Genomic DNA, 23,430 nt, shown 5'->3' on the forward strand with positions numbered 1-23,430 from the left:
AATGGAAAATATGTGATGTATTCCTAAGGTAAGTAAAAAACAAAAAAAACAAACCCAGTACATGACATTTTTGTCGCCGACTCCCGGCCCACGACTTTCTTCAGAATCTCTTTGTGTAACAGGCAAACAGACGCTCCACAGACGATGTGTCACAGCCACTGACTGGTCTCCACTGCAGTACTGCTGCCGTCCAGCAGGTCGTCCTGCTCTGCCAACTCTGCTTCCGTGTCCGTCTGTGGATGCGACACTGGTATCGATGTTTCTGGTCTTTGAATACGCACCTGAAAAAAGATACAACAGGTAAATGTAAAAAAAAAAATTAATAACTAGAAAATGAGGGACAAACTTGATGATCTTGTGTAGATGGAACGATACAATATTAGTCGGGATTTATTTTTCATAATTTTTATTTTTTTTTTTAACCAAATGATCTCCATTCAAACTGTGAATTTATGGTTTTTTTTTGTTGATTTTTTTTAAACCAAATGATCTCCATTCAAACTGTGACCAAATCCACTGATCTCTTCTCTTTGTCAGAACTGGATCAAATCCCATCACCAACTGACATTGTTCTCTTCAACAACAGAAGAAGAGGAAAAACAGGAAGTGGAAAGAGTTCCACTGGAGAACGCTGTTGGTGTCTGTGGAACCAGTTCTTCCCACGTTCTGTTCCAACACCTGAACGTCTCTTAGCCTACGTAGGGACCTGACGTCTGGGTTTAATAGTGGGTTTTTAGGAGCATACTGCCACCTACTGGACTGGAGTGTGTAGTGTCATGGTATGACCAGTAATTTTTTTTGAGATTATTCAGTCTACTTACAACTGGGTGTGTGATTTTTTTTAAATTTTTTTATTTAAACTGATGCAAACTGCCACGCAATTGTATTGAATAATTGTGATTAATCAGGTTAAATTTTTAATCAGCCCTAGTTGTTCTTTTAGTCGAGGCACATCCCCAGCCCTCACTGAGATGTAGAAAGGATTTCATCAAAATCAATTGCTAACGGGATTAAAAACCGAGTTGTATTTATAATAATCATGTGTCTAATCTGACCAATAGGAGAAGAGTCTGGTCAGAGCGTGTCTCACCCTCCTGGCCATTTTCGGCCTCCTCCTGCAGGGACAAAGGTAGAGGAACGACGAGCAGGCAGCGAAGCAGCGGAAGGAAAACACCGTCTCCACCATGGACATGCAGATTAGCGGCACCCACAGGATGATCGTGGTAGCCTGGTTGTCACAACAAAAGTTCAGCAACAGAGAATCTCACATCAGGAAATATTTTTGAAGGAAGTCGATGTTAAAAACTGCGACGGACAAATACTGGTATTCAACTTACGTAGATACGCGTCGGGTCGAAGGGGCATTCGTACGTGATGCTGGACGAGCCCACGTCTTTGATCGTGTGTGAGCAGTGTGTTAGCAGACCTTTGCCTTTACTCAGGATGGCACTGACCATAGCAACTGACACGCCCGCGAAGGAGGCAAGAGCTAGGAGTCCTCCCACGAAGCTGAAGACCAACAGGACCCATTTCTGCAGCGACGACATGACGTAAACACACATTTCAACTAAATATATATATGTATATGTATGTATGTATGTATATATGTATGTATATATACAGTATGTATGTGTATATATGTATATATATGGATGTATATATACAGTATGTATGTATATATGTGTATATATGTATATATGTATGTTTATATATGTATATATATGTATATGTATGTATGTATGTATGTATGTATATATATATGTGTATATATATATGTATATATATGTATGTATGTATGTATGTATATATGTATGTATGTATGTATGTATATATGTATATATATGTATATGTATGTATGTATGTATGTATGTATATATGTATATATATGTATGTATATATATGTATGTATATATATGTATGTATGTATGTATATATACGTATGTATGTATATATACGTATGTATATATATATGTATATATATGTATATGTATATAAAAAAAAATTAAACCAAGATTTTTAAGATCTGTTTATTCCAACAATGAAGGTTTTCTATTTTTACTGGCTAACCTCTAGCAGTTAGCCATCTGTATCTTAAACAGGGATGTCACGATACCTTCCACTCACGGTACGATACGATTTTTTTTTTTACTTTAAAGTTTTTTTTATACGAACTCCAGGCAATTTTTGACCAAATACATTGATCTTAATTTGAAATAAATAAATTGTCTCAAACTTTTAAATGTGCACTGTGTCAAATTTAGCTTGATTTTTGGTGGCCAATTTTTGGTGCGTCTCCGTTTTTACCCATCTGAGACTCCCTGGAATTATTAATACATTTTAAATATATTGTGTTTATATGAGTAAATGTATATTTAACATTGTCAATGGTTTTTATTGTTTAATCCGGGTTGTTTGGAAGGTAGATCTCAAGCCAAAAAAAAAAGCTATTTTATTAGCATTTATTATATTTTAAAGCTTTTTAGTCAATGGTTTTTATTGTTTAATCCGGGTTGTTTGGAAGGTAGATCTCAAGCAATTTAGTCAGCATTTATTATATTTTAAAGCTTTTTATATTTCTCTAAATGTTATATATATTTTTTATATTTAAATCTATGTTTTTTCTGTCTTTTCAGGGTATTTGCTGAGCTAATCTGCGACCCAGGTCAGTACCATGTGCAGCGTGACTCTGAACCACCTGGTCTACCTCTGAAGCTGTTTGGTTTGGATTCAATTTTTTTTTAATTCTCTTTCGTTCGTATCTCCGTAGATTGGAGCTCTCGTTCAAAAACAAAGGGCAGGTTGTGACAGGTGCCAGAGAACGACAGATATGTGAGTCGAGTGTGGGAGGGGAGAGTTGTGCCAACAACTGGGGAGCGCTTATTTACCAGGATCCGGTTCTTCTTGTTTTTAGACAAGACAATGGCTGTTATTCCACTCATGATGCCCTGGGAGACACAGGAAGTGGATGTTCAGTTCAGATGACCCCCAAAAACCGTTCCTCACATTACACCTACAGGCGTCCATGGAACAACAGTTCTAGTACTCACCACCAGGCCTGCCACAATGGCAATGACATTGGAGATGGCGTAGACCATGGTCCGGGCCTGACTGTGGACGTTGATGTGCCTGAGGACGGCTCCATGCACCAGTGCTCCCAGTAGGAAGTTGACATGTCCAACCAGCACCAGCGCCAGGCCCATCTTCATCAGGGCCTTGTTGTCCTTGAGGCTGGCGCAGCAGATTCCTAGAAAGCAGTTGAAGACAAAATGAAGTTCTTCTTGGACTCATCGGTTCCAGTTCCTTCACTAGAATCCTGGCAGTAAATCCATGGCTAAAGTAGGAAATGTTTCGGTTTCTATCCACATCTATCCAAGTTCTCGATGGATTTGATATCTTTCTTTATCCTTTTTTCAAACTTTCTCTGCACCGACATTCAGTCAACGTCTTCACTTTTCTTTCACAGTGTGAAGTTTAAATCTATGGATGTCCGATATTTACCTTTTGCCGATAACCAATATGCCGATATTGTCGAAACACTTAATTTCCGGCCACTGTATGAGTTGCTGCCGTCAACATTCTGCATACAATCCCCTGATTATTGAAATAGATTAATAAAATGAGCTGCAATGCTGCCATCTAGTGACTTTCACTTTCATATACAGCCGTTTTTCCCCAAAACTATTTATAGGGCACACATCATTTGGCGAAACCCAGACATTGCGTTATGAGGTTTTTCATTATCAGAGGAAAACCGTTAACGATTCTTACAGATATAACATAATTATGCTAATATCGGACCGATATGATTACTTAGGTCAATAATTAGGTGATGTTTTGACCTTTGAACAGGTCAAATCATATAAAAAAATAAAATATTGTGAACTTCTCTGTCTGGAGGCACAAGAAGGAAGAATGCCCTACCCCCGATCCCTACCTCCNCCTGCAGCTGCCAGACTGGACTTCGGTTCAAGAACCTTTTTTGATCCCTTCTTTAAAAACGTAACGTAAACATAAAAGTCACTGTAACCTCCACGTGTGTCTAAACCACACAGAATAAAGCTCTGGGTGTGGTGTTAAAATCTGAACCCAGCCTGGGGGGGTGAGGTGGGGGAGGGGTCACAGAGACACACAGAACTACTACTAACTTTCATTGAAAGATACGAGTGCCATGACTGGGCTTTTAAGTCAGAGTGAGTTTAAAAAAAAAAGGCAAACAACAAACATGTGACTGAACAGGTTAAATACACACAGTAATTATGGAAGTACTGTATGTATACGTTTATAAGTATAAACACAAATGTACTTGAAAGAAATACTGAACTAATGAAGTCGTACCAAGTCATCAGACACAGCCGTCAATCCTTGTCACTTTTTAATTTAACGACTTCTGGAAACCAAACAGTTCTGATATTTATGTTTATGTAACTTTATCTGACGTACGTACATGCAGTGGCCCTGTAGGGGGGGAAGCTTGGGGGAGGGGGGGCAAAGGGGAGGGTGAATCAATCCATCACTTCCCCTAATTGATAGATTGATAGTAATAATTAGAGATGTCCGATAATATCGGCCGACGGTTGTTAGCATAATAACCTAGTTTCTGCAAGAATCGTTATCAGTTTTAACTCTGATAATGAAAACCCGATAACACAAAGCCTGGGTTTTTTGCACGTAGAGTCCTGAGACGTTTATCGCAGTTTGGGGGGAAAACAGCGGCAAATATCGGTATTAGATATAAGCAAAAAATGTATATCCCTACTAATATAACCCTACTAATAATTAAAATTCAGTACAGTAAGTAGAAATATGTTCATGTTGCTCAGTGTGTTACACAGAGGCCCCTGTCATATCCTTCCACAGCGCCCCCTGCTTACGAAGGTAAATAATTGTAAAATTGTGAAGTTAAAGCTTTTTTTTTTTAAATAAACATTTACCATCTGTAGATGATTTTATTGGTGAGTAATACTTCACACTTCACTTTGCTATGGTTTGATAATAATGTTAGCACAGAGTGTGGTACGCTGGGTAATGTGTAAATGTGAGAGTATAATCACAAAAGCTCTTTTATCATCATATGTTACAGTCACAGGTGAGTTTTTTCATATTATCACACTTAGCTATCTATGCTAAAAATGTGGCTAACGTTAAGCAAACAAACGGCTGATTTGTTATTATCATGTTTTTCCATCTTATTTTCTTGTATTTGTTTATAATTAAACAGTTTCTTTTGACTCAACAGGAGCTGTTTATGTTTTGAAGAAAAACGAAAACAAACAAACTTTAATCTACGTTTCAGTTTAATAACGCTGTATATGAGCTGTTTTGTAAAAATCGTTTTTTTAAACTGGTTGGATTGGATTGACATAACCTGAAAAACTGTTTTAATGAAGTCGTTCAACCGACTCCAGATCATCTGGAGAAAACCTTTGACATCACCGCTAATCCTAATCCTAAACCTAAACCTAATACCGCTAATCCTAATCCTAATCCTAAACCTAAACCTAACACTGGCCAATCACACGCCTCTCATCTGACGGCAAACCTTTAAACGTCAAACTCCTGGTTAGACTTCTTTATTTCCAAGAAAACTTTAGCAGTTGTTCCAGAAGTAGCTTCACACCGACAACCAAATCGCGCACCCATGCGCAGGGATATCTTGCGTCATTATCTCCCTCCCCCCCCGCCTCCCTTTTTTTATTTTGCCTGTAGCGTAAATATTTTTTAATGCACAGCTTTCTTCGCTAAAAGTCAGCGCTACGTAAGTTATTTAGCGATATTTCGGTTAATGTCTGCATCGTCAACGATTTTCCACGTGGGTAAAAATAAATATAAATTTGAAATAATAATAATAATAATAATAATAATGCACCCACACGTCTAAGACAACAGTGAAAGATAAGAAACGTACATTAGCTCCGGTCCGGGACAGCTGAACAGACCACGCCTAAAAAAACCCACTCACACTCGGCGGCACAAACGAACTACAGCCACATCTGTCCCGCCATGTTGTAACAAAGTTATAACTTATTATAAACGTACCTGATGTCGTCATGCTGCTGTTGATGTCTTTCCTAGGTCATATTAATGTTTTAAAATCATGTCCACCACGTCTTTGTCTCTCAGCGTCCTCGTCCTCCAAGTCAACAGGCGATAACACCCGCCCCCATCAGACCGGAAGCCCCGCCCTTTACCTGCAGAAACGTACCTGTGTAGGTGGGTTTGTCGTGTGTCTCGTTGACTCCGTCTGTCTGTCTGTCAAACTGGTTTTATTTCAGAGTTTAGTTTGTGTTTATTGTTGCATATTTACACATATTTGTTTGACTAATCACACCAGGCTTGAAATATGAGCGGAAATATCGGTGCAGTGTCACCGAGCACCGATGAGCGGTTCTGACGTCACCTATTCATTCATTCATTCATTTTGGATCACTATATCTTATAAAGCAGGGGTCCTCAACCACTGGGCCGGGGACCAGAACCAGGCCTTAGGTCATTTAGTGTTGGGACAGAAAGAATAAAAAGTTGAATTTCAATTTGAGTTTTTTAAAATAAACCTTATTCTGCAGCGTTTTTTAATTTGAAAAGCGAACACTTCTGTCTCAACACTTTATGACTCAGTTGAAGCTTTTGTTTATGCTAACCTTCAAATTAACTTTAGAAAAAAAAGATACAAAATAATGTGTTGTGGTAATGAGTCAGTAGATGGCACCAAAAACTACCACCAAAACAAAAGGCTATAAATAAATAATAGAATTAGAAAAATAGAAAATAATATTTATATTTACATTTTATATATTTTTTAATTATGATGGAGAGAAATTTTGATTGGCATAAAACCATGGTCCAGGGTGTGGAAAAAGATTGTCAACCTCTGCTGTAAAGGGTCATTTCCATAAATGTTGTCATCTTAAATAAAGAAATTTCAAGTCACTAAAATATTCATTTACATAAACTCTACGGACACAATTCAGTTTTTATTTCAACATTTTTTCCAAGATGATAAATGTTTCAGGATTGGACACCTGTGCTTAAAGCTGCCCTTCACACTCCAGCCACATGGTGTCAGTCTTAAGCATTGGTTAAAATTTTATTTTTTTTATTTATTTATTTTTTACTATGCTATAGTAACATCTTTTATATATTTGATAAAATATTTGTTAAATCCCTAATTGTCACTTTCAGAACCACGTTTGTTTCAAGTATTTAAGTCATTTCTTAGTTTTTCTTCCATGGGCCTGGAAAAAATCCCAGTACTGGTTAGTTAACCAGTCTCATTAACCAGTACTGGTTAACGAGTCTAAGTGAAACTGCCCTAAACTAATAAAACGTTTGTCCCTGCAGAATTCTACAGCCTCGAGGTTCAAACCTTCTGAATGTCACAAGACAAAGCCCTCTCACGCCCTCTGCTGGACAGGAGGGATTTAACAAGCACCTGACAGCAGTGTGTCATCAGGCCAACTGCCCACACCTGTGGCTCCTGCTCCTTATTTAAGTGTCACTCTGGGCCTCAGACCAGTCAGTGTTGGCATGGACGTCGGACATGTGCGTCATGGGGGTCGTGGAGGTTTCACTCTGTGTTTTTGTTGCACATTTTGTTTGTGTTCTCTCAGTGGCAGGTGGCCACGATGTCACGCCGTTCAACAGGTTTCCAGGATTGCTCCCACGTTTTGATCCTTTTCCATTTGACGGCAACTTGGAGTTTTCTCCGCACGACGGGATCTTCAGCTCCTGGAAAACCTGGGATCCTGAGTTCCACCTGTTTCCGGACTGGCCTTCTATAACAACCGCTCCACGGATACACCTGTTCTGCAACGAGTCCCACCTGTCGGTGGAGGTCGATAAGAGACTCGGTGGTGTCACGCTGGCCGCAGACGAGGTGCAGCTGGGCGACGACTGCTACAGCAACGGACAACGAGCCAATCAGTTTGTTTTCATCTACAGCGTCGATGAATGTGGAACTTCTCGTGCAGTGAGTCAACGATATTTAACTGCTACTTTATTTGTACTTTTTCCTCTAAATGTACTTGTTTCTCACAGTTGCAGGACGGCTTACTGCGGTTCCGCAACTCTCTTAGCTTAAACCTCCAAAAACCTCTGCCCTCCTCGGTGCAGATCCCTTCCACTGTCCACATTTCCTGTATGCCGAGGAGGTGAGTTTTTTTGTTTTCTTTTTTAAATCTACATTATTGTTCATCATTTAAAGCCATAGATTCTAACACAGGTTGTTTCAGGACCTACTTGAGGGCAGCAGCTCCAGAGGGGGGCAGGATCTTCTACATCAGAGCAATGAATCGTAAGTATGGCTGTAACGGTACATTCAACTGATGGGACATGATTCAAGGTTTTATTTTATTTTTTTTTTTTGCGATGAAGAGTCATTCAGTACATTCAACTGATGGGACACGAGTCAAGGTTTTATTTTATTTATGTTTTTGTTCACGATACGCTTTATCATCATTTTTGTTAATCAAAATGAGCTCAAAATGTAATTTATTTTTTGAACTGAAGAACTCTGCAAAATACCCTCACCAACTGATCTGGCCTTGTACACCTCATAAACCAGGTGTGTCAAACATACGGCCCGAGGCCAGACTTGGCCTGATAGAGGCTTTTGACTTTTTGAGAACGCAGCCTACTCCTTAGTACTTGATGAGCGATTAATTATAAATAATAAATAATAATAATACATCGTTACATCCCTAAATGTATGTAATGAAATAAGTCGAGGAAGAAAAGGTGAGTTTGTATCTACAAGGTTACTTTTCCACAGCGTCTTGGACAAATGCAGCTGAAACCAGGGTCTATAAAAGAGGCCAGGTCGTCAACGTCCAGGTTTCTGCCAGAACTGAACCCCGTCAGCAGCTCTTCATCCAGAAGTGCTTCGTGTCGGCGTTCCCAAACCCCCAGGCCACGCCTCGGCATGCGATCATCATGAATAAAGGGTGAGCTGCAGGTCGTGGGTCGTAGTTCATCCACTTTATCAATTATCAATATCATCCCGGAGGTTCTTTGTTCCAGGTGCACGGTCCCTCTGGGTTCTGTTCATCCAGTCGTACGGTTTCTGCCGTCCGGCACAGCCGACGAGGTCAACTTTGTTCTGAACACAACTTATTTAATCTCTCAGGTGAGATTTTATTTTTTGTTTTTATTTGAAACTGTTCTCCTCCAGATGACCTCTTGTGACACGTTTGTTTCCTGTTGAAGCTGTACGTCCACTGTAGTGTCCTGGTCACAGACCAGAGTGTGGATCCTGGTCTGAAGTCCTGCAACTACAATCTGATCCAGTCCAGGTAAACGTTACAAACGTTGGGACTGATTTTCAGTCTTACAGTTGATAACCTGAGTTTCCTGTTTCAGATGGGAGGACTTGGCTGGAGATGTGCAGGTCTGCGAGTGCTGCAGTACAAAGTGTAAAGGACCGGCCGTCAGACATCTGATTGAAGGTCAGTGCTGTGGGATCACAGGAACCGAAGTCTTCTTACTGGACTTTGACTGCCCCGTGTAGAAGACCAGCAGAGCTCAGCTAGTTTCATGTAGATTTAAGTAAGATTTAGGGATGTCCGATACCAACTTTATTTGTCGATATGTCGATATTGTCCAAACACTTAATTTCTGATCTCGATATCGGCTGATAAAATATAGTGGTGGTTAAGGAAGTGCTGCCTGTTCAGTAAGATGATGGTTTAAACTAAAGGCAGAAGACATCAGTGACAATTTATTTTATGTACGCCATCAACTGGTGAAACCCTGGCACTGCGTTATCAGTAATGTAATCAACCGTTTGAACCATCACACTTATATTCTCTTCAGGTGAACAGATGATTGGCTGAACCTTCTACCTCTGACCAGGGGTCTTTAATGACTATGGATTTTTTTTTTTTTTTTTTTTTTTTTTAATTCCTTTTACTACAAAGCCTTTTGGAGTATATCAAAACTGCAATATCTGTCTGTCATTTTAGGCCACAAAGCTACAGTCAGTACCGGCCCTTTTGTCATTGTTGACAAAGACACGGAGATGACGTCAGAACATGACTTTTCTCGACCACCGCTGCCTTCCTCCGTTACTAGCTCCAAGTTGTCTGGTGCTGCTGTAATGAGGGAAAACAAAGCTCCTGGTGGTCCGGGGTCCAGGCCGCTCGGCTCTCCACCCCAGGCTGTAGTGGTGAGGAAGCAGGAGCCGGTGGAGAAAGTGACCGTCTGGCTGCCTGGACAAGTGGAGGACACTAAGCAGATGAACACAGTTAAGGTTCAAGACATGGAGACGGTTCATGTGAAGGAGAAGGACGTGTCAAATGATCTGCCACAGACCGCTGTGTCTCATTGGCGTGAGGACAGTAACCATGTTCACGCTCAAAACCAATTAAACGCCGTGGCTCATTTATGGGACCTGAATATTCTTACGATGCCTGAAGGATGGCCAATTCCGCCGCAGCCTGATGATGGACCTCTAAGACCCCGGTTTGGAAGATCTGCAATGTTTGGCTCAGAAGTTCCTGAGGTCCACCTCCTCCTGCCAGCTGACGTGGCTGACGTTGATCCAGATCTTAACGGTGATCAAACGAGGGACGAAGACGCAAAATGGTCCCAAGAAGAAATAAAGGTTGACCCAGTCATTCGTTCAAAACTGCAGTACTCCAGAGGTGAGGATGGCACCCAGGTCCTGAGTTACGAGGAAGACGTGGTGAAGCAACAAGAGAGCAGAAGTACAACCAAGAGATGTGGGAAGGAGAGGATTATGGAAAGACGAAAACCTCGGGGCAGACTGCAGTCGGCTTTCCTGGATCTGCTGAGGTGAGCTGTTTTTAAAATGAGTTTGAACAAACTGTTTGCATTAGCATTATGTAATGTAAGAATTAGTTTTTCCTCTGATAATGAACCTAAAAATAGGGGATAAACGGCTGTATATTTAAGTCAAGAACACTAGATGGCAGCATTGCAGCTCAGTTTAATTGATCTTATTCTCAAACACTGCTGTTAAATCTGATGGAAAATTCAAAATCAGTGTGAAAATGACCTTTATTTCTTTCTCATTCATAGGAGGATGGACAAAGCAGAGTAACGAGTGATTTTGACAGTTTTATGTTGTACTTAAAAATAAATATTACCAGTAAGCAATATACTGTTACCATTATTATTATTTTTTTTAATTGAAGGTGATTATAAGATCCCTTATTCAGGTCATATCATGTTCTAGATCAGTTTACCATTTTTTTTATTTTTATTTACTTAGTGTAAAATCCTGGTTTCAGCTTATTTAGTTGAACACAACACTGATACACATGCAGGATTTGAAGTTTTTTTTTTTTTTTTTTTCTTCGTAGCCATCTGCCAGCAAATAGGCACAAGTTTTCAGAACAATTAAGTGAAACTGGATCATTTCCGGTGTTACATCTGACATGGTCACTGCTTCAAAGTGTTGTTTCCGGTGTGAACTCCAGAGGTGTGTTTCAGTGTAAACCCTCTGTATGTCGCTGTGGGGAGCTGGGCTCTGTACTTCTGACAGTACAGAGGTCTCTCTCCCTTTTACACCACATGCTCAGTGTGTGTGTTTTCCTCTCTCTCTCTCTCTCTCTCTCTCTCTCTCTCTCCCTCTCCCCCCTCCTCCCCGCGCTCTGACCCTGGCGGCGCCGTCACTCTGTATAAAGTGGCCACGCTTCCCCCACGCAGCCTCTTTCACCGGCCACAAAACAACCGTGAGTGTCCCAACTCACTGTTCTTAAAAAACCTTAAAATAAAAAATATAAAAAATACAAAACCTTGAAAAACCTACATAAAAAATCAAGAACCGCAATATTTTACAAAAAGAAAACAAACATTTAAAAAAAAAAAATCGCAAAATATCAATTAAAAAAACAACTAGAAACAGGAAGCCTCCGGGTCAACCTGAAGGAATTTCCACGAAGGATTTTTTTCTTTTTCTTTTATCCCTCAAGTTATTTAATTTATTTTTTTTCTCTCCAAATTTTGACATCTTTGTCAAGCGACTGCATTTAAAACCCAGCGGTCATTCACTGGAGAAGAGAAGCTCATCGGCTCTTTGGTTATTTTTATTTTATTTTTATTATTTTTGAGAGAATCTTCGGCTGCATTTTATTTTTCTTCTTTGAGAAGTCCGAGATATGAACACGGCCAGCGGCAGTTATCCCATGGCTTCTCTGTACGTGGGCGACCTGCACCCGGACATCACGGAGGCTATGCTGTACGAGAAGTTCAGCCCTGCCGGACCGGTGCTGTCCATCCGCGTGTGCCGGGACATGATCACGCGACGATCCCTGGGATACGCTTATGTGAACTTCTCCCAGCCTGCTGACGGTAAGAGTCCTCTCGCTATTGGCAATGTCACCGTAGTTTTTCAATGTCAACCTTGACGATGTGTGCGTCAACACGGCCATCACCAGGTTAGTTACTGTTGATGACTGCAAATGAATGAACGACGTGGGCTTTCAGCCCGGTCCAAACACGGCCGTGACCCACATAAACCATGTCCCAGTTCTTGTCGACTCTTCAAAATGTGTCACTGCTATTGTTAAAGAACGTGACCCAAATGTTGGACTGTCGTTGTAAACCCGAGTGTATGTGATTGTTGACGTATGATAATAGATATAAGCTCCAGAATTACCATAAAAAACAACAAACATTATTCATAAATCATTAATGATATTTAGGTTAAATGTTTTTTAAAAAATATTCCTAATGAAGCTGAGGAATGTCAAACCTGAGCCAGCTGTCAGTGTCCATCTTCCAGCTGTGGCGACGGTTTAGCAAGCTAGCTAAAGTTTCGCTAAGTTCCGAGAAGCTGTACACCGCTGACAGAAGTGTGTAAATTAATTATAAATTACGAGCAATATTATATTTTAAACCATCAAAAAATAAATAACAACATAATACTATAAATCTTGTTTGAACTCATCAAAAAATAAATAACAATAACATAATACTATAAATCTTGTTTGAACTGTGTTAAAACTAAAAGGTTTATTTACATGTCGAAATTTCCAGAATGTTCCAAAAGTAGGATGCGCTAAATGGATGATACATTTTATGATTTTACTTATGAAATTAGTGAAAGTTTGTTAACAGGTGTTGACACATTGCAGTAGGATGCGCTAAATGGATGAAGTTTGTTAACAGGTGTTGACACATTGGCTTTAAATAAACATCTGTCCCAGTGACCATTGCTGACAGGGAGATTTAAACAAAGTTCAGAACCTGAAACGTTCATTAAATGTTTATTTGTACTCATGACATTTAGCTGAATATCTTTGGTTTGTTGGTGAAAACAAAACATCGAGAGACCTTGTTCTTTTTTTAGACACAAAATGACATGTTTCACAATTTGCTGTAGACCAACTGACTCATCATCCAAGCAGAAACATGTGATTAGTGTACTACAGTTTACTGAAACTACTTTACTTTAAAAATGTATACCACTTATAGACCTCTAGAACAATCAAACGTCCCAAAAAAACATGGCCGTGCTCACGGACAGTGGACAGTAGTTATTACAGATGTCAGAGTTTTATGTACAAGCAATACTTTCAGCACTGGACGCCTTCTGTGACTTGAAGAACTTGATTTATGGGTCATTTTTTATAGTAACTGATCTCGCTCCTCTCGTGGAGACATTTCTGTTGTTGACAGTCGTCCGTAGCTAAGACAAAATTTGGCAACAACATCGTATTGCCACAGCTGAATAACAACCTTCTTGCAAAGATGAACTTAAAACACAGCAATCACTTCTGAACTGGTTTATCCAAACATCTAAAGTTGTTACAAATCAGCATTCAGAAGTATAAAACGTCTTCTCAAGTGGCTTCAGAACAGGTGTGGAGTGTCCTATGTCTGTAGGAGCCTGGTGATAATGATTGTACTCTGTGTATACATCTGTTTCTCTTATCATGGTTTAACACCTGTGACCCTCGGTATCAATGCTTAACCAAAAGATGGAGTAACGGTGGGTTTCAATGTGCTCACTTCCAGGAAGGTGGTATCACCAGTCAGGAGTCAAGAGGGAGGGAGAAGAGGCTCTGGTTCAGAAAGCGCCATTTGTTCTTGGGGGGTATAGACACAAGGGGGAGGGCGGGGAGGAGGAGCGGGGCAAGCAACTGTTGAGCGTCCGAACACGTGTCCCTGGGTCAACAGTTAGCTGTTTTTGAGACAAGAAATAGTGACGGTACTTCGTACAGACGACGTGTTGTTACGAAATTTAATCCACAAAATCAGTTGTTGTTTTATTTTGATAAAAACACTTCAACTCTAGATGTTGTCGTAGAAGTATGGCTGTAAAATGATTTACGCAAGGGCTGAAACATTAGCGATGTCGTAAGAAACCATTTGATTGGGTGTTTTTCTAACAAGGACCAAAGAACTTATTAAAATAGGAAACAGTTTAATTCAACAACTTATTTAAGCCTGACAGAAACATTCATGTGGATTTGGGTTGAAGTTTCTTTGTTTTTTTTGTGTGAGTGTGTGAGATCTCATGTTGCTCATCTATAAATTCTGTAATGAACCCATCTTCATGTGTCTGCACCACATCCACAGTAGAATATTCTCTACTCACACTTGCAGCCAGCACATACCAGTCAGGACCCTCTCTAAATATAGAGCTACTTTCAGGGCAGCCCCAATATCTGCCTGCGTATAAAAGCTAAGAGGTTTAATGACAGGACAAAAACCTCAGACTTTACCCCACCTAGTGGTTATTATTTGTCTTTGTTTTGTTGTTGATTTATTTAAATCCATGAGTTATTCTCAAATGTTTCACAAATTACTTTTCATCAGGGATTACTCTCTCTGGACCTTTCACAGACTCCACATTTCGACCACAGCGACACACACACCTTATCTGTGCACAACGCTTTAGAACTACAATTGCAGGCCAAAACCTGCTGATGCCAGCAGACGCAAGGCAGCGCTGTTTTGTTTACCAGACACTTTCAGCTGGACAGCCTAGCCTGTGTGTGTGTGTGTGTGTGTGTGTGTGTGTGTGTGTGTCGTACTGCTAGTGTGGAATCACTGTACAAAAAGGCGTCCAGCCTGTTTGAAGCACTAAAGTAGCAGTTGGACTGTTTAACCAGTGTTTGTCTGTGGATGGACCAGCAGCATGTGTCCAGTCTGATCACAGCACCATGTGCTTTGCTGACCGCAGCTGCTACACACACTTGTCCCAGCTGTCAGACACAGCCCACATGGTTCTACTGCAGTATCTCAACCCAGAAACACGTGTTTAGACAATAGTTAATGAATTGGCAGCAGGAAATCTCCGGAAAGAAAAAAACAAAACAAAAAACACATCAATTCTTTTATTCTCTGTGGATGTTTTCGCTGGTAATTCTGGATAGAAGGGATGTAACGATGGGTTGACTAAAAATTAATATAAATAAGTGACAATTCTCATCGGTTTAAATAACAAATGAATAACTCATCAAGGAGTTGGATGGGTTATCTCAAAAAGTCACTGGTCAGACCATGACACTACACACTCTAGAACAGTAGGTGGCGGTATGCGCCTAAAATCGTTGGTTTTGACCCACTATCAAACCCAGACGACAGGTCCCTACGTAGGCTAAGAGACGTTCAGGTGTTGGAACAGAACGTGGGAAGAACTTGTTCCACAGACACCAACAGTGTTCTCCAGTGGAACTCTTTCCACTTCCTGTTTTTTCTCTTCTTCTTCTTCTTCTGTTGTTGTTTCATATATTGACAGTCAACCAGGTCAACCAGTGGTTTTAATAGAAATTGGAGACTTAGAGTAGGTATTGACAGAGGCGTGACATACACGTCACTTCATGATGATTTCACAGTTGTGTAAACACTTCCGTCTGACCTTTCTTTTTCCTCTGACCCCTCCAGCCGAGAGAGCCTTAGACACCATGAACTTTGATGTGGTGAAAGGAAAACCAATCAGAATAATGTGGTCCCAAAGAGACCCCTCCCTCAGGAAATCTGGTGTTGGGAATGTGTTCATCAAGAACCTTGACAAGTCTATTGACAACAAAGCCCTGTACGACACCTTCTCTGCCTTTGGCAACATCCTCTCATGCAAGGTAGAGTTCGCCAATACTGACACTCTGGGACCGGATCATTTATTTCTTAATATTCTGAGAGTGGAATCAATCTTTACTATTAAATATTTGTGAGAAAGTGAATTGGCATGTTTTTTTTTTTTTTTTTTTGAGGTACCACGTACATATAAAAAGTCATATTCATCTATCAGGTACCACATACATATAAAAAGTCATATTCATCTATCCAGTTTCTCTTATCACACTCCAGGTGGTTTGTGATGAAAATGGCTCCAAGGGCTACGCCTTCGTCCATTTCGAGACTCAGGATGCAGCCGACCGTGCCATTGAGAAGATGAATGGCATGCTTCTCAATGACCGCAAGGTGTGAGTGTCTGATCGTTTAAGGGAACACACTCTGATTTGTGTGTGTGTGTGTGTGTGTGTGTGTGTGTGTGTGTGTGTGAGGTTGAATGAAAAACGTTTTCAAGAGGAGAAATGTTGAGTGTTTTCCAAACCCAAACACTACAATATACAGACAATAGTCTATAATTGTAATTGCTTTAGCATTAGCCGCTAACTAGCTGCATCTTTTGCAGTGTAGTATAAATTACACATGCCAACGTGTTTGGGAACTCCTAGTTTGTTGTCTGTTCTCAGTGTTGACAATACTGTGAACTTTACACGTAAATATAAGGCATTTATATGAATATATTTGTTAGTTGCTAGCTAACACGCTAACGGCTCCTATCTCTGTAATTAGCCATGGATTAAAAGGCTATTGGGTGTTCATCTGTTGGACATAAACCTTACCTTTTATAGTGTAACATAGGTAGTTTTCCAATCAAATAGCTAGGTGGTGCTAAAACTCATCCCTGGCCCTAATTATACAACTTAACATGAATATTACTGAATATTATCCAGTGTGGATGAGAGTCTAATTATACAACTTAACAAACTGAATATTATCCAGTGTGGATGAGAGCTTTATGCCGTAAACTGTTATATGTTTTGTGCCCCGTGTATCAATATGACTTGTTTGTTTTGCACTGGTGTTGGGTGAACTGACTTCACATCTCTCTGTTTTTGTTATTGTAATTTTCTGTGTGAATAATCTGACTAATAAGCTCATACCTCACTGCCTCAGTTTGGGAAATAACCAAACTGACTAAAAACTCTGTGAAACTTTTTTTTAAATTTTTTTACCTGCTTTCCATACCAGATTTTGTTGTGCCGGTCACCCGTCTCGGAGTGTTGTGTGTGTTTGTGTGTATGACCACGCTTGTGTGTTTTAGTGATGGAATCGAATGCAAGAATGCAATACTGGATGGCAGAGCAGGGGAGAGGTCATCAGAGCAAGGTATATAAGACCATCTGGTCCACCTCAGCTTTCCTTTGTACTGTGAGACTCTGTTCCTCCATCCCTCTCCATCCACCTCTAACCTTTGTGGACCAGGAATAATGATGGTTCTCACTGTGTCGTCTAGCATGTCAGCATATCTGCCTGCGTCTGGTGATATTAACAGCGATCACAGTTCTATTTTTTTGGACACTGTTTACACAAGGAACATTAATCCACATAGCGAACGTAGCTGTGAAAGTGTCTTGTGAACGTTGCCTTTTGTTGTTTTTGTTTCGAGTGCTAGCGTGCTCAGGTCTGTGTATGGAGCTTTTCTTCACCTGGAAACTGGACACGCAGTGTTTGATTTTGGGTTGAATTGTAAACTTTGTTAAACTGTTCTACAAGAGAGTTTGTCCCTACTGTCGCTCTGTTTTCAGGTTTGTGGGTCGCTTCAAATCTCGCAAAGAACGGGAGGCTGAGCTGGGCGCCAAGGCCAAAGAGTTCACCAACGTCTACATCAAGAACTTTGGCGATGATATGGATGACGAAAAGCTGAAGGAGCTCTTTGACAAATATGGTAAATTTAAAATCCGTCAATTTGTTGTCCTAACTGGAGATGTCCGATAATATCTGCCGACCCATATTATCGTCCCTATATTAGCATAATTACGTAATATGTATGTAACTGTTAACTTTTTCATAACACATGAACAGAACATTATGAACCATAGACAAGTCTTCAGCCACTAGATGGCAGCATTGCAGCTGTTTCCAGAATGCTGGAGCAGCAACTCACACAGTGGTTTGTACAGATAAATAAATAAATAGTACAAGGTGCTCAACAGTATATCATTTGGGGGGAGGGCCACCGCTATATCGGTATCAGTTGATATCAGCCTCAACAGTATATCATTTTGGGGGGAGGGCCACAACTGCCCCGCTATATCGGTATCAGTTGATATCAGGATCGGGAATGAGGTGTTTGGACAATATCGGATCATTTGTTCTTACATCTTTGATCAACGCTTTTGTGTTTTATCTTTGAAGGTAAAACCCTCAGTGTGAAGGTGATGACGGACCCCACGGGCAAATCCAGAGGCTTTGGATTTGTCAGTTATGAGAAACACGAGGATGCTAACAAGGTAAGATGCTAACAGTTGAGGCCAGTCTCTCAGGTCTGATAAAACTCCCTCTGGTAATTATTACCTTTTTCCACAGGCTGTGGAGGACATGAATGGAATGGAGCTCAACGGCAAGACCGTGTTTGTCGGTCGGGCACAGAAGAAGATGGAGCGACAGACGGAGCTGAAACGGAAGTTTGAGCTACTAAAACAAGAAAGAATCAGCCGTTATCAGGTCAGCACAAACTGGTGACTTAGTCAAAAAAAAAAGTCCATCAACATTTTATGACTAATGGGGATGAAACGATACACTCAGCTCACCATACGATTGTGAATCGCAATTCTTTGTTCACAATTTGTTTTCACGATTTGTTTTAAACAAAATGAGCTCCAGACAAATCCCATCACCAACACATGACATGGTCTGTGAACCTCACCAACTGACATTGTTCTCTTCAATAACAGAAGAGATAAAAAAGTCCCATTTCTGTCCAGAAACACTGGATCATCAGCATTGATCTGCTCTGGTTAAACTGGTCCAACTGGTCTGGTCTGGTCTGATCTGGTTAACTGTAACCAGTATATGAAAAACAACCAATATATGAAACAACAACAACAGAAGACAACAAAAACAGAAGAAGAGAAAAACAGGAAGTGGAAAGAGTTCCACTGGAGAACACTGTTGGTGTCTGTGGAACCAGTTCTTCCCACGTTCTGTTCCAACACCTGAACGTCTCTCAGCCTACGTAGGGACCTGACGTCTGGGTTTGATAGTGGGTTTTTAGGAGCATACTGCCACCTACTGGACTGGAGTGTGTAATGTCATGGTATGACCAGTGACTTTTTGAGATAACACAGCCTACTTCTTACACCTTGATGCGTGATTTTTTTTTCACACCGATTCACACCGCATCGTTACATCTCTAATGACTATTTCTTCTTCTGTTTCAGGGCGTAAATCTTTACATTAAGAACCTGGATGACACAATAGATGATGAGAAACTACGTAAGGAGTTTTCTCCATTTGGATCCATTACAAGTGCTAAGGTAGAGAAGCGGCAGACGGCGCCTTAATGTGGTTGGAAGTGGAGCAGATTCTTACGGTTGCGTTACGTATGTTCCAGGTGATGCTTGAAGAAGGTCGCTCCAAAGGCTTCGGCTTTGTGTGCTTCTCCTCCCCCGAGGAAGCCACCAAGGCAGTGACCGAGATGAACGGACGCATCGTCGGCTCCAAACCTCTGTATGTCGCGCTCGCCCAACGCAAAGAGGAGCGCAAGGCCCACCTCACCAACCAGTACATGCAGAGGATCGCTGGCATGAGGGCGATGCCGGCCAACGCCATCATCAATCAGTTCCAGCCCACGAGTGGATACTTCATGCCAGCTGTACCACAAGTGCGTCTGTCATTTTCTTCTATGGTTGAATGTGATATTTTATTTTCCTCTTAGAGAAGCCTGATGTCGGCTGGTCACGAAAAACATCAGAACCAACGTGTACTATTGAATTTACAGCTATAATTTATCTCCGCACACTGTAAAATCGAGCGTCAACACTGTTAGATCGTGAGGTTTCACTCTGCCGTATGTGTGTGAGAGTAAATTAGGGGTGTAAGAAAGTATCGATACACTGAAATATGGCAATATTTCGTTTAGCGATACCATATCAATCTCCTCCTCAGTCGTTGATCAGGCGATATTTTGTTTAGCGATACAGTATCAATCTCCTCCTCAGTCGTTGATCAGTTATTGATTTTTTCTCACAAATTCCCAGTCCAATATTCCTGGTTCATTTTCTTTTTCTTTTCTTTCTTCTCTAGTGATTCAAAATGTAGATCCCTCTGTTCCAAAAAACTAAATATATCTTCCTGACTATGGTATTACAGTATATCGCAGTATACTATATTGTATTATGATACGTATCGTATTGCTGTTTCCTCTGGTTACCAAGTGAACTTCTCAGATGACTTTGGTCATAACCGGTTCTCATTTTTCTACCATGAGTTTTTCAGGTTTTGTCTCAGTAAGAACTGAGAAATCGGAATTTACTATGATGACAATCGCCGTGCCTATAGTATCACAATATATTACAATATTGTTGTGTCTGTGTCGTGATGCGTATCGTATCACCAGACACACACCCTTAATGTAAATGTGTGTGTGTTTTTTCATGACATTTTCTTTTGTTTATCAGGCACAGAATAGAACGACATACTACGCACCAAACCAACTGGCCCAAATGCGACCTAACCCTAGGTGGCAGCAGCAAGGTGGTAGAGGTCAAGGTGAGCGTACTGCGTAGTACTGTGGTACAAGTACTATCTGATAAATCCTTTTGACGAGCGCTGATAAAAGGGAAAAATCGAACTTCTCACTCAACACAATTATCCACGTTTTACTGCCGCCGTATTTACAAAACTGAAAAATATTTCTTTGACATTGATTGATGTCTTTGATGTTGATTGATTGATTGTATTTCACAGGTGGTTTCCAGGGAATGCCCGGGTCGCTGCGTCAGCCCGGACCACGTGCCAACCTGAGACACATGAGTCCTGGCAGCAACACACAGGGCCCTCGAGGTGCGTTCAGCAACAACAGGAAATGTTCTGAATGTTGACCGACGCCTCCGTGTAAATGTACGCTGAATATACCTTTGATTGGCAGCTTCTGGCCAGACCATGGCCCCCCGTCCATCCATGGGAGTCCCCGGCCCCAGGTCCATACCTCCATACAAATATGCCACCAGTGTTCGAAACCCAAATCCTCAGGTGGTGCAGCCTATTGCCATGCAGCAGGTATGACCAAAAGTCAACATGTACCGACAGAGTGACTTGTTCAGACAGAAATCCTGCTCACCCCGGTCGTCGACCTGTGTTTTCAGGCTCAGCCAGCTGTGCACGTTCAGGGCCAGGAGCCTCTCACCGCCTCCATGCTCGCTGCCGCGCCTCCACACGAGCAGAAACAGATGCTGGGTAAGAGTAATGTTTGACTATTTTTATTTTTTAAAATACAGAATTACATGGGAAAAAATGAGAAAGAAAACCCTGAAAAAAATGACTTTGTTATAATTAATAAAATACGGCGGAAACGTGTGTACCGCTCTACCGTTGAAGGATCGTTACATAAAATAAAATAAACTGTCTTTCAGTGTTTCCTCTGTTCGTATCAGAGTCTGAATGACCTTTGACCTGTCATTTTGAAACACTGACAGATTATCTTTGAATGAAATCAGTAAATTGATTTGACTGGATTCTTTTTTAAATGAAGTAAATTAGTAAAAACTGAAGTACATTTTCACTGTGGCCCAGTACCAAATGACCTAAGGACCCGCACCGGTCCCCGGACCACGGGTTGGACACCTCCGACTTAGGCTAGGGACCTGACGTCTTGGTTTAATAGAGGGTCACAATCAATGTTGTTAGGCGCATACCGCCACCTACTGTACAAGAGTGTGTAGTGTCATGGTATGACCCTACGCTTCAATGTGATTCATTTTTTGTTTCAACTGATGTAAATTGTCACAGATTTGTATAAGTTTTAAACCAATTCTCGATGCGTCGTTACATCCCTGTTCAGTAGACAATCGTTAGTCCCAAAACCTACTGATATGTGAACGATGTTTGATCTGTGTAAGAGAAATATTAATATGGAAAACCGTAAAGTTAAACTGTTTTCTTTTTACGACTCACCTTCACACTTTTTTAGTCAAGTTATACTGTTTTTACGACTCACCTTCACACTTTTTTTTTGCTCAAACAGGGGAGCGTCTTTTCCCACTGATTCAGGCCATGCACGCCAACCTGGCAGGAAAAATCACCGGCATGCTGCTGGAGATCGACAACTCTGAACTGCTGCACATGCTGGAATCTCACGAATCTCTTCGTTCAAAGGTGTGTTTTCCCTCCTTTGTCTTTTTCTGAGATACTTGCACCGTGATCTTGTTTACGTTAATGTCTCTTCCCACAGGTGGAGGAAGCCGTCGCTGTGTTACAGGCCCATCAGGCAAAGAAGGATGCGACCCAGAAAGTGGGCAGCATGGCCTCCACTCCTGCTGCTGCCACTTCCTGAGGACTGGGTGCTTTAGATGGTGGGGGCTGTTTAAACATCACTGATTCCATTTGGTTATAATTAAGGATGTTCGATATTATCGCACGATATTACCATAATTATGTAATATCTGTAAGAATCGTTATCGGGTTTTCTCTGGATAATGACAACCCAGTAAAGCAATGCTTGGGTTTTCGCCAAATGATGTGTGCCCTAAAAATAGTTTTGGGGAAAAATGGCTGTATATAAAAGTGAAAGCCACTAGATGGCAGCATTGCAGCTCATTTTATTGATCTATTTTAATTATCAGGGGATTGTATGCAGAATGCTGCTGCTTGCACTTAACTTCCTTAACCACTAGGCCACCATTGCCTCGCTATATTGGTAGCAGTTGATATCGGAATCTGTAATGAAGTATTTGGACAATATTGGCATATCGGATATCGGCAAAAAGTTAATATCGGACATTCTTTGTTATAATTGAGTCATACATTTTGTGATGCTAATAAAAATAACGTTTGTTGTTACAGGTTGACATTCAGTCATGGGAAGAACACTACTGAGTCTCAACAGCGCCACCATCAAATAAAGAATTATGCAAAAAAAAAATCAATAAGAAAATAATTTAATTTATAAATATACTTGAAATTTTTAAGAAGCGTTACAGTTTATAGTTTTCTAAATGTGTACTACTGTAAACTGCAGACCTAAAGCAATCAAACGAACGTGTCTTGAACAAAGGCCGTTTTTTAGTGATGAAGAGAAGTTTTTTCAGAGGTTAAAATTAATTTCTTCTTTTTTTGCTGACATTTGGTGAGTAATTTGGAAAGATGGACTCCTCCTATCGAGCGTTCATAGGTGTGTGGTATTTCCAATAAAGAGTGATGAACCGAGGTCAACTTGATTCATTTACTGTGATC

The 23,430-nt window shown here is 40.7% G+C and overlaps 3 protein-coding genes and 1 long non-coding RNA gene across 4 annotated transcripts; 3 read left to right on the top strand and 1 right to left on the bottom strand.

Annotated features, from left to right (window-relative positions):
- Window positions 1-115: 115 nt before the first annotated feature.
- tmem54a (transmembrane protein 54a) lies at window positions 116-6,181 on the bottom strand. Its single transcript, XM_008316009.3, has 6 exons — window positions 6,037-6,181; window positions 3,048-3,244; window positions 2,886-2,945; window positions 1,338-1,532; window positions 1,091-1,228; window positions 116-281 (listed from the first exon to the last, which is right to left on the bottom strand). The coding sequence occupies exons 1-6, from the start codon at window positions 6,047-6,049 to the stop codon at window positions 150-152; spliced, it is 735 nt and encodes a 244-aa protein (XP_008314231.1). The 5' UTR covers window positions 6,050-6,181; the 3' UTR covers window positions 116-149.
- On the top strand, window positions 1,423-3,041 carry LOC112486921 (uncharacterized). Its single transcript, XR_003049500.1, has 4 exons — window positions 1,423-1,550; window positions 2,634-2,662; window positions 2,768-2,829; window positions 2,912-3,041. It is a non-coding gene; the product is annotated as an uncharacterized LOC112486921 (long non-coding RNA).
- Window positions 6,182-7,499: 1,318 nt separating the features above from the next.
- On the top strand, window positions 7,500-11,114 carry zpcx (zona pellucida protein C). The gene is made up of 9 exons (XM_008316117.3): window positions 7,500-7,966; window positions 8,035-8,147; window positions 8,229-8,290; window positions 8,768-8,939; window positions 9,016-9,121; window positions 9,202-9,287; window positions 9,355-9,440; window positions 9,957-10,788; window positions 11,035-11,114. Exons 1-9 carry the CDS (start codon window positions 7,538-7,540, stop codon window positions 11,054-11,056), a joined length of 1,908 nt encoding a protein of 635 aa, XP_008314339.1. The 5' UTR covers window positions 7,500-7,537; the 3' UTR covers window positions 11,057-11,114.
- A 539-nt stretch (window positions 11,115-11,653) lies between these two features.
- Window positions 11,654-23,404, top strand: pabpc4 (poly(A) binding protein, cytoplasmic 4 (inducible form)). Its single transcript, XM_008316233.3, has 15 exons — window positions 11,654-12,309; window positions 15,853-16,046; window positions 16,276-16,391; window positions 17,784-17,923; window positions 18,394-18,488; window positions 18,565-18,702; window positions 19,419-19,514; window positions 19,592-19,861; window positions 20,658-20,748; window positions 20,947-21,042; window positions 21,128-21,258; window positions 21,345-21,435; window positions 22,223-22,353; window positions 22,430-22,550; window positions 23,041-23,404. The coding sequence occupies exons 1-14, from the start codon at window positions 12,117-12,119 to the stop codon at window positions 22,529-22,531; spliced, it is 1,884 nt and encodes a 627-aa protein (XP_008314455.1). The 5' UTR covers window positions 11,654-12,116; the 3' UTR covers window positions 22,532-22,550; window positions 23,041-23,404.
- Window positions 23,405-23,430: the final 26 nt, after the last annotated feature.

Source organism: Cynoglossus semilaevis, chromosome 1 (assembly GCF_000523025.1).
Source record: "Cynoglossus semilaevis isolate Cse_v1.0 chromosome 1, Cse_v1.0, whole genome shotgun sequence".
Lineage (NCBI taxonomy): Eukaryota > Metazoa > Chordata > Actinopteri > Pleuronectiformes > Cynoglossidae > Cynoglossus > Cynoglossus semilaevis.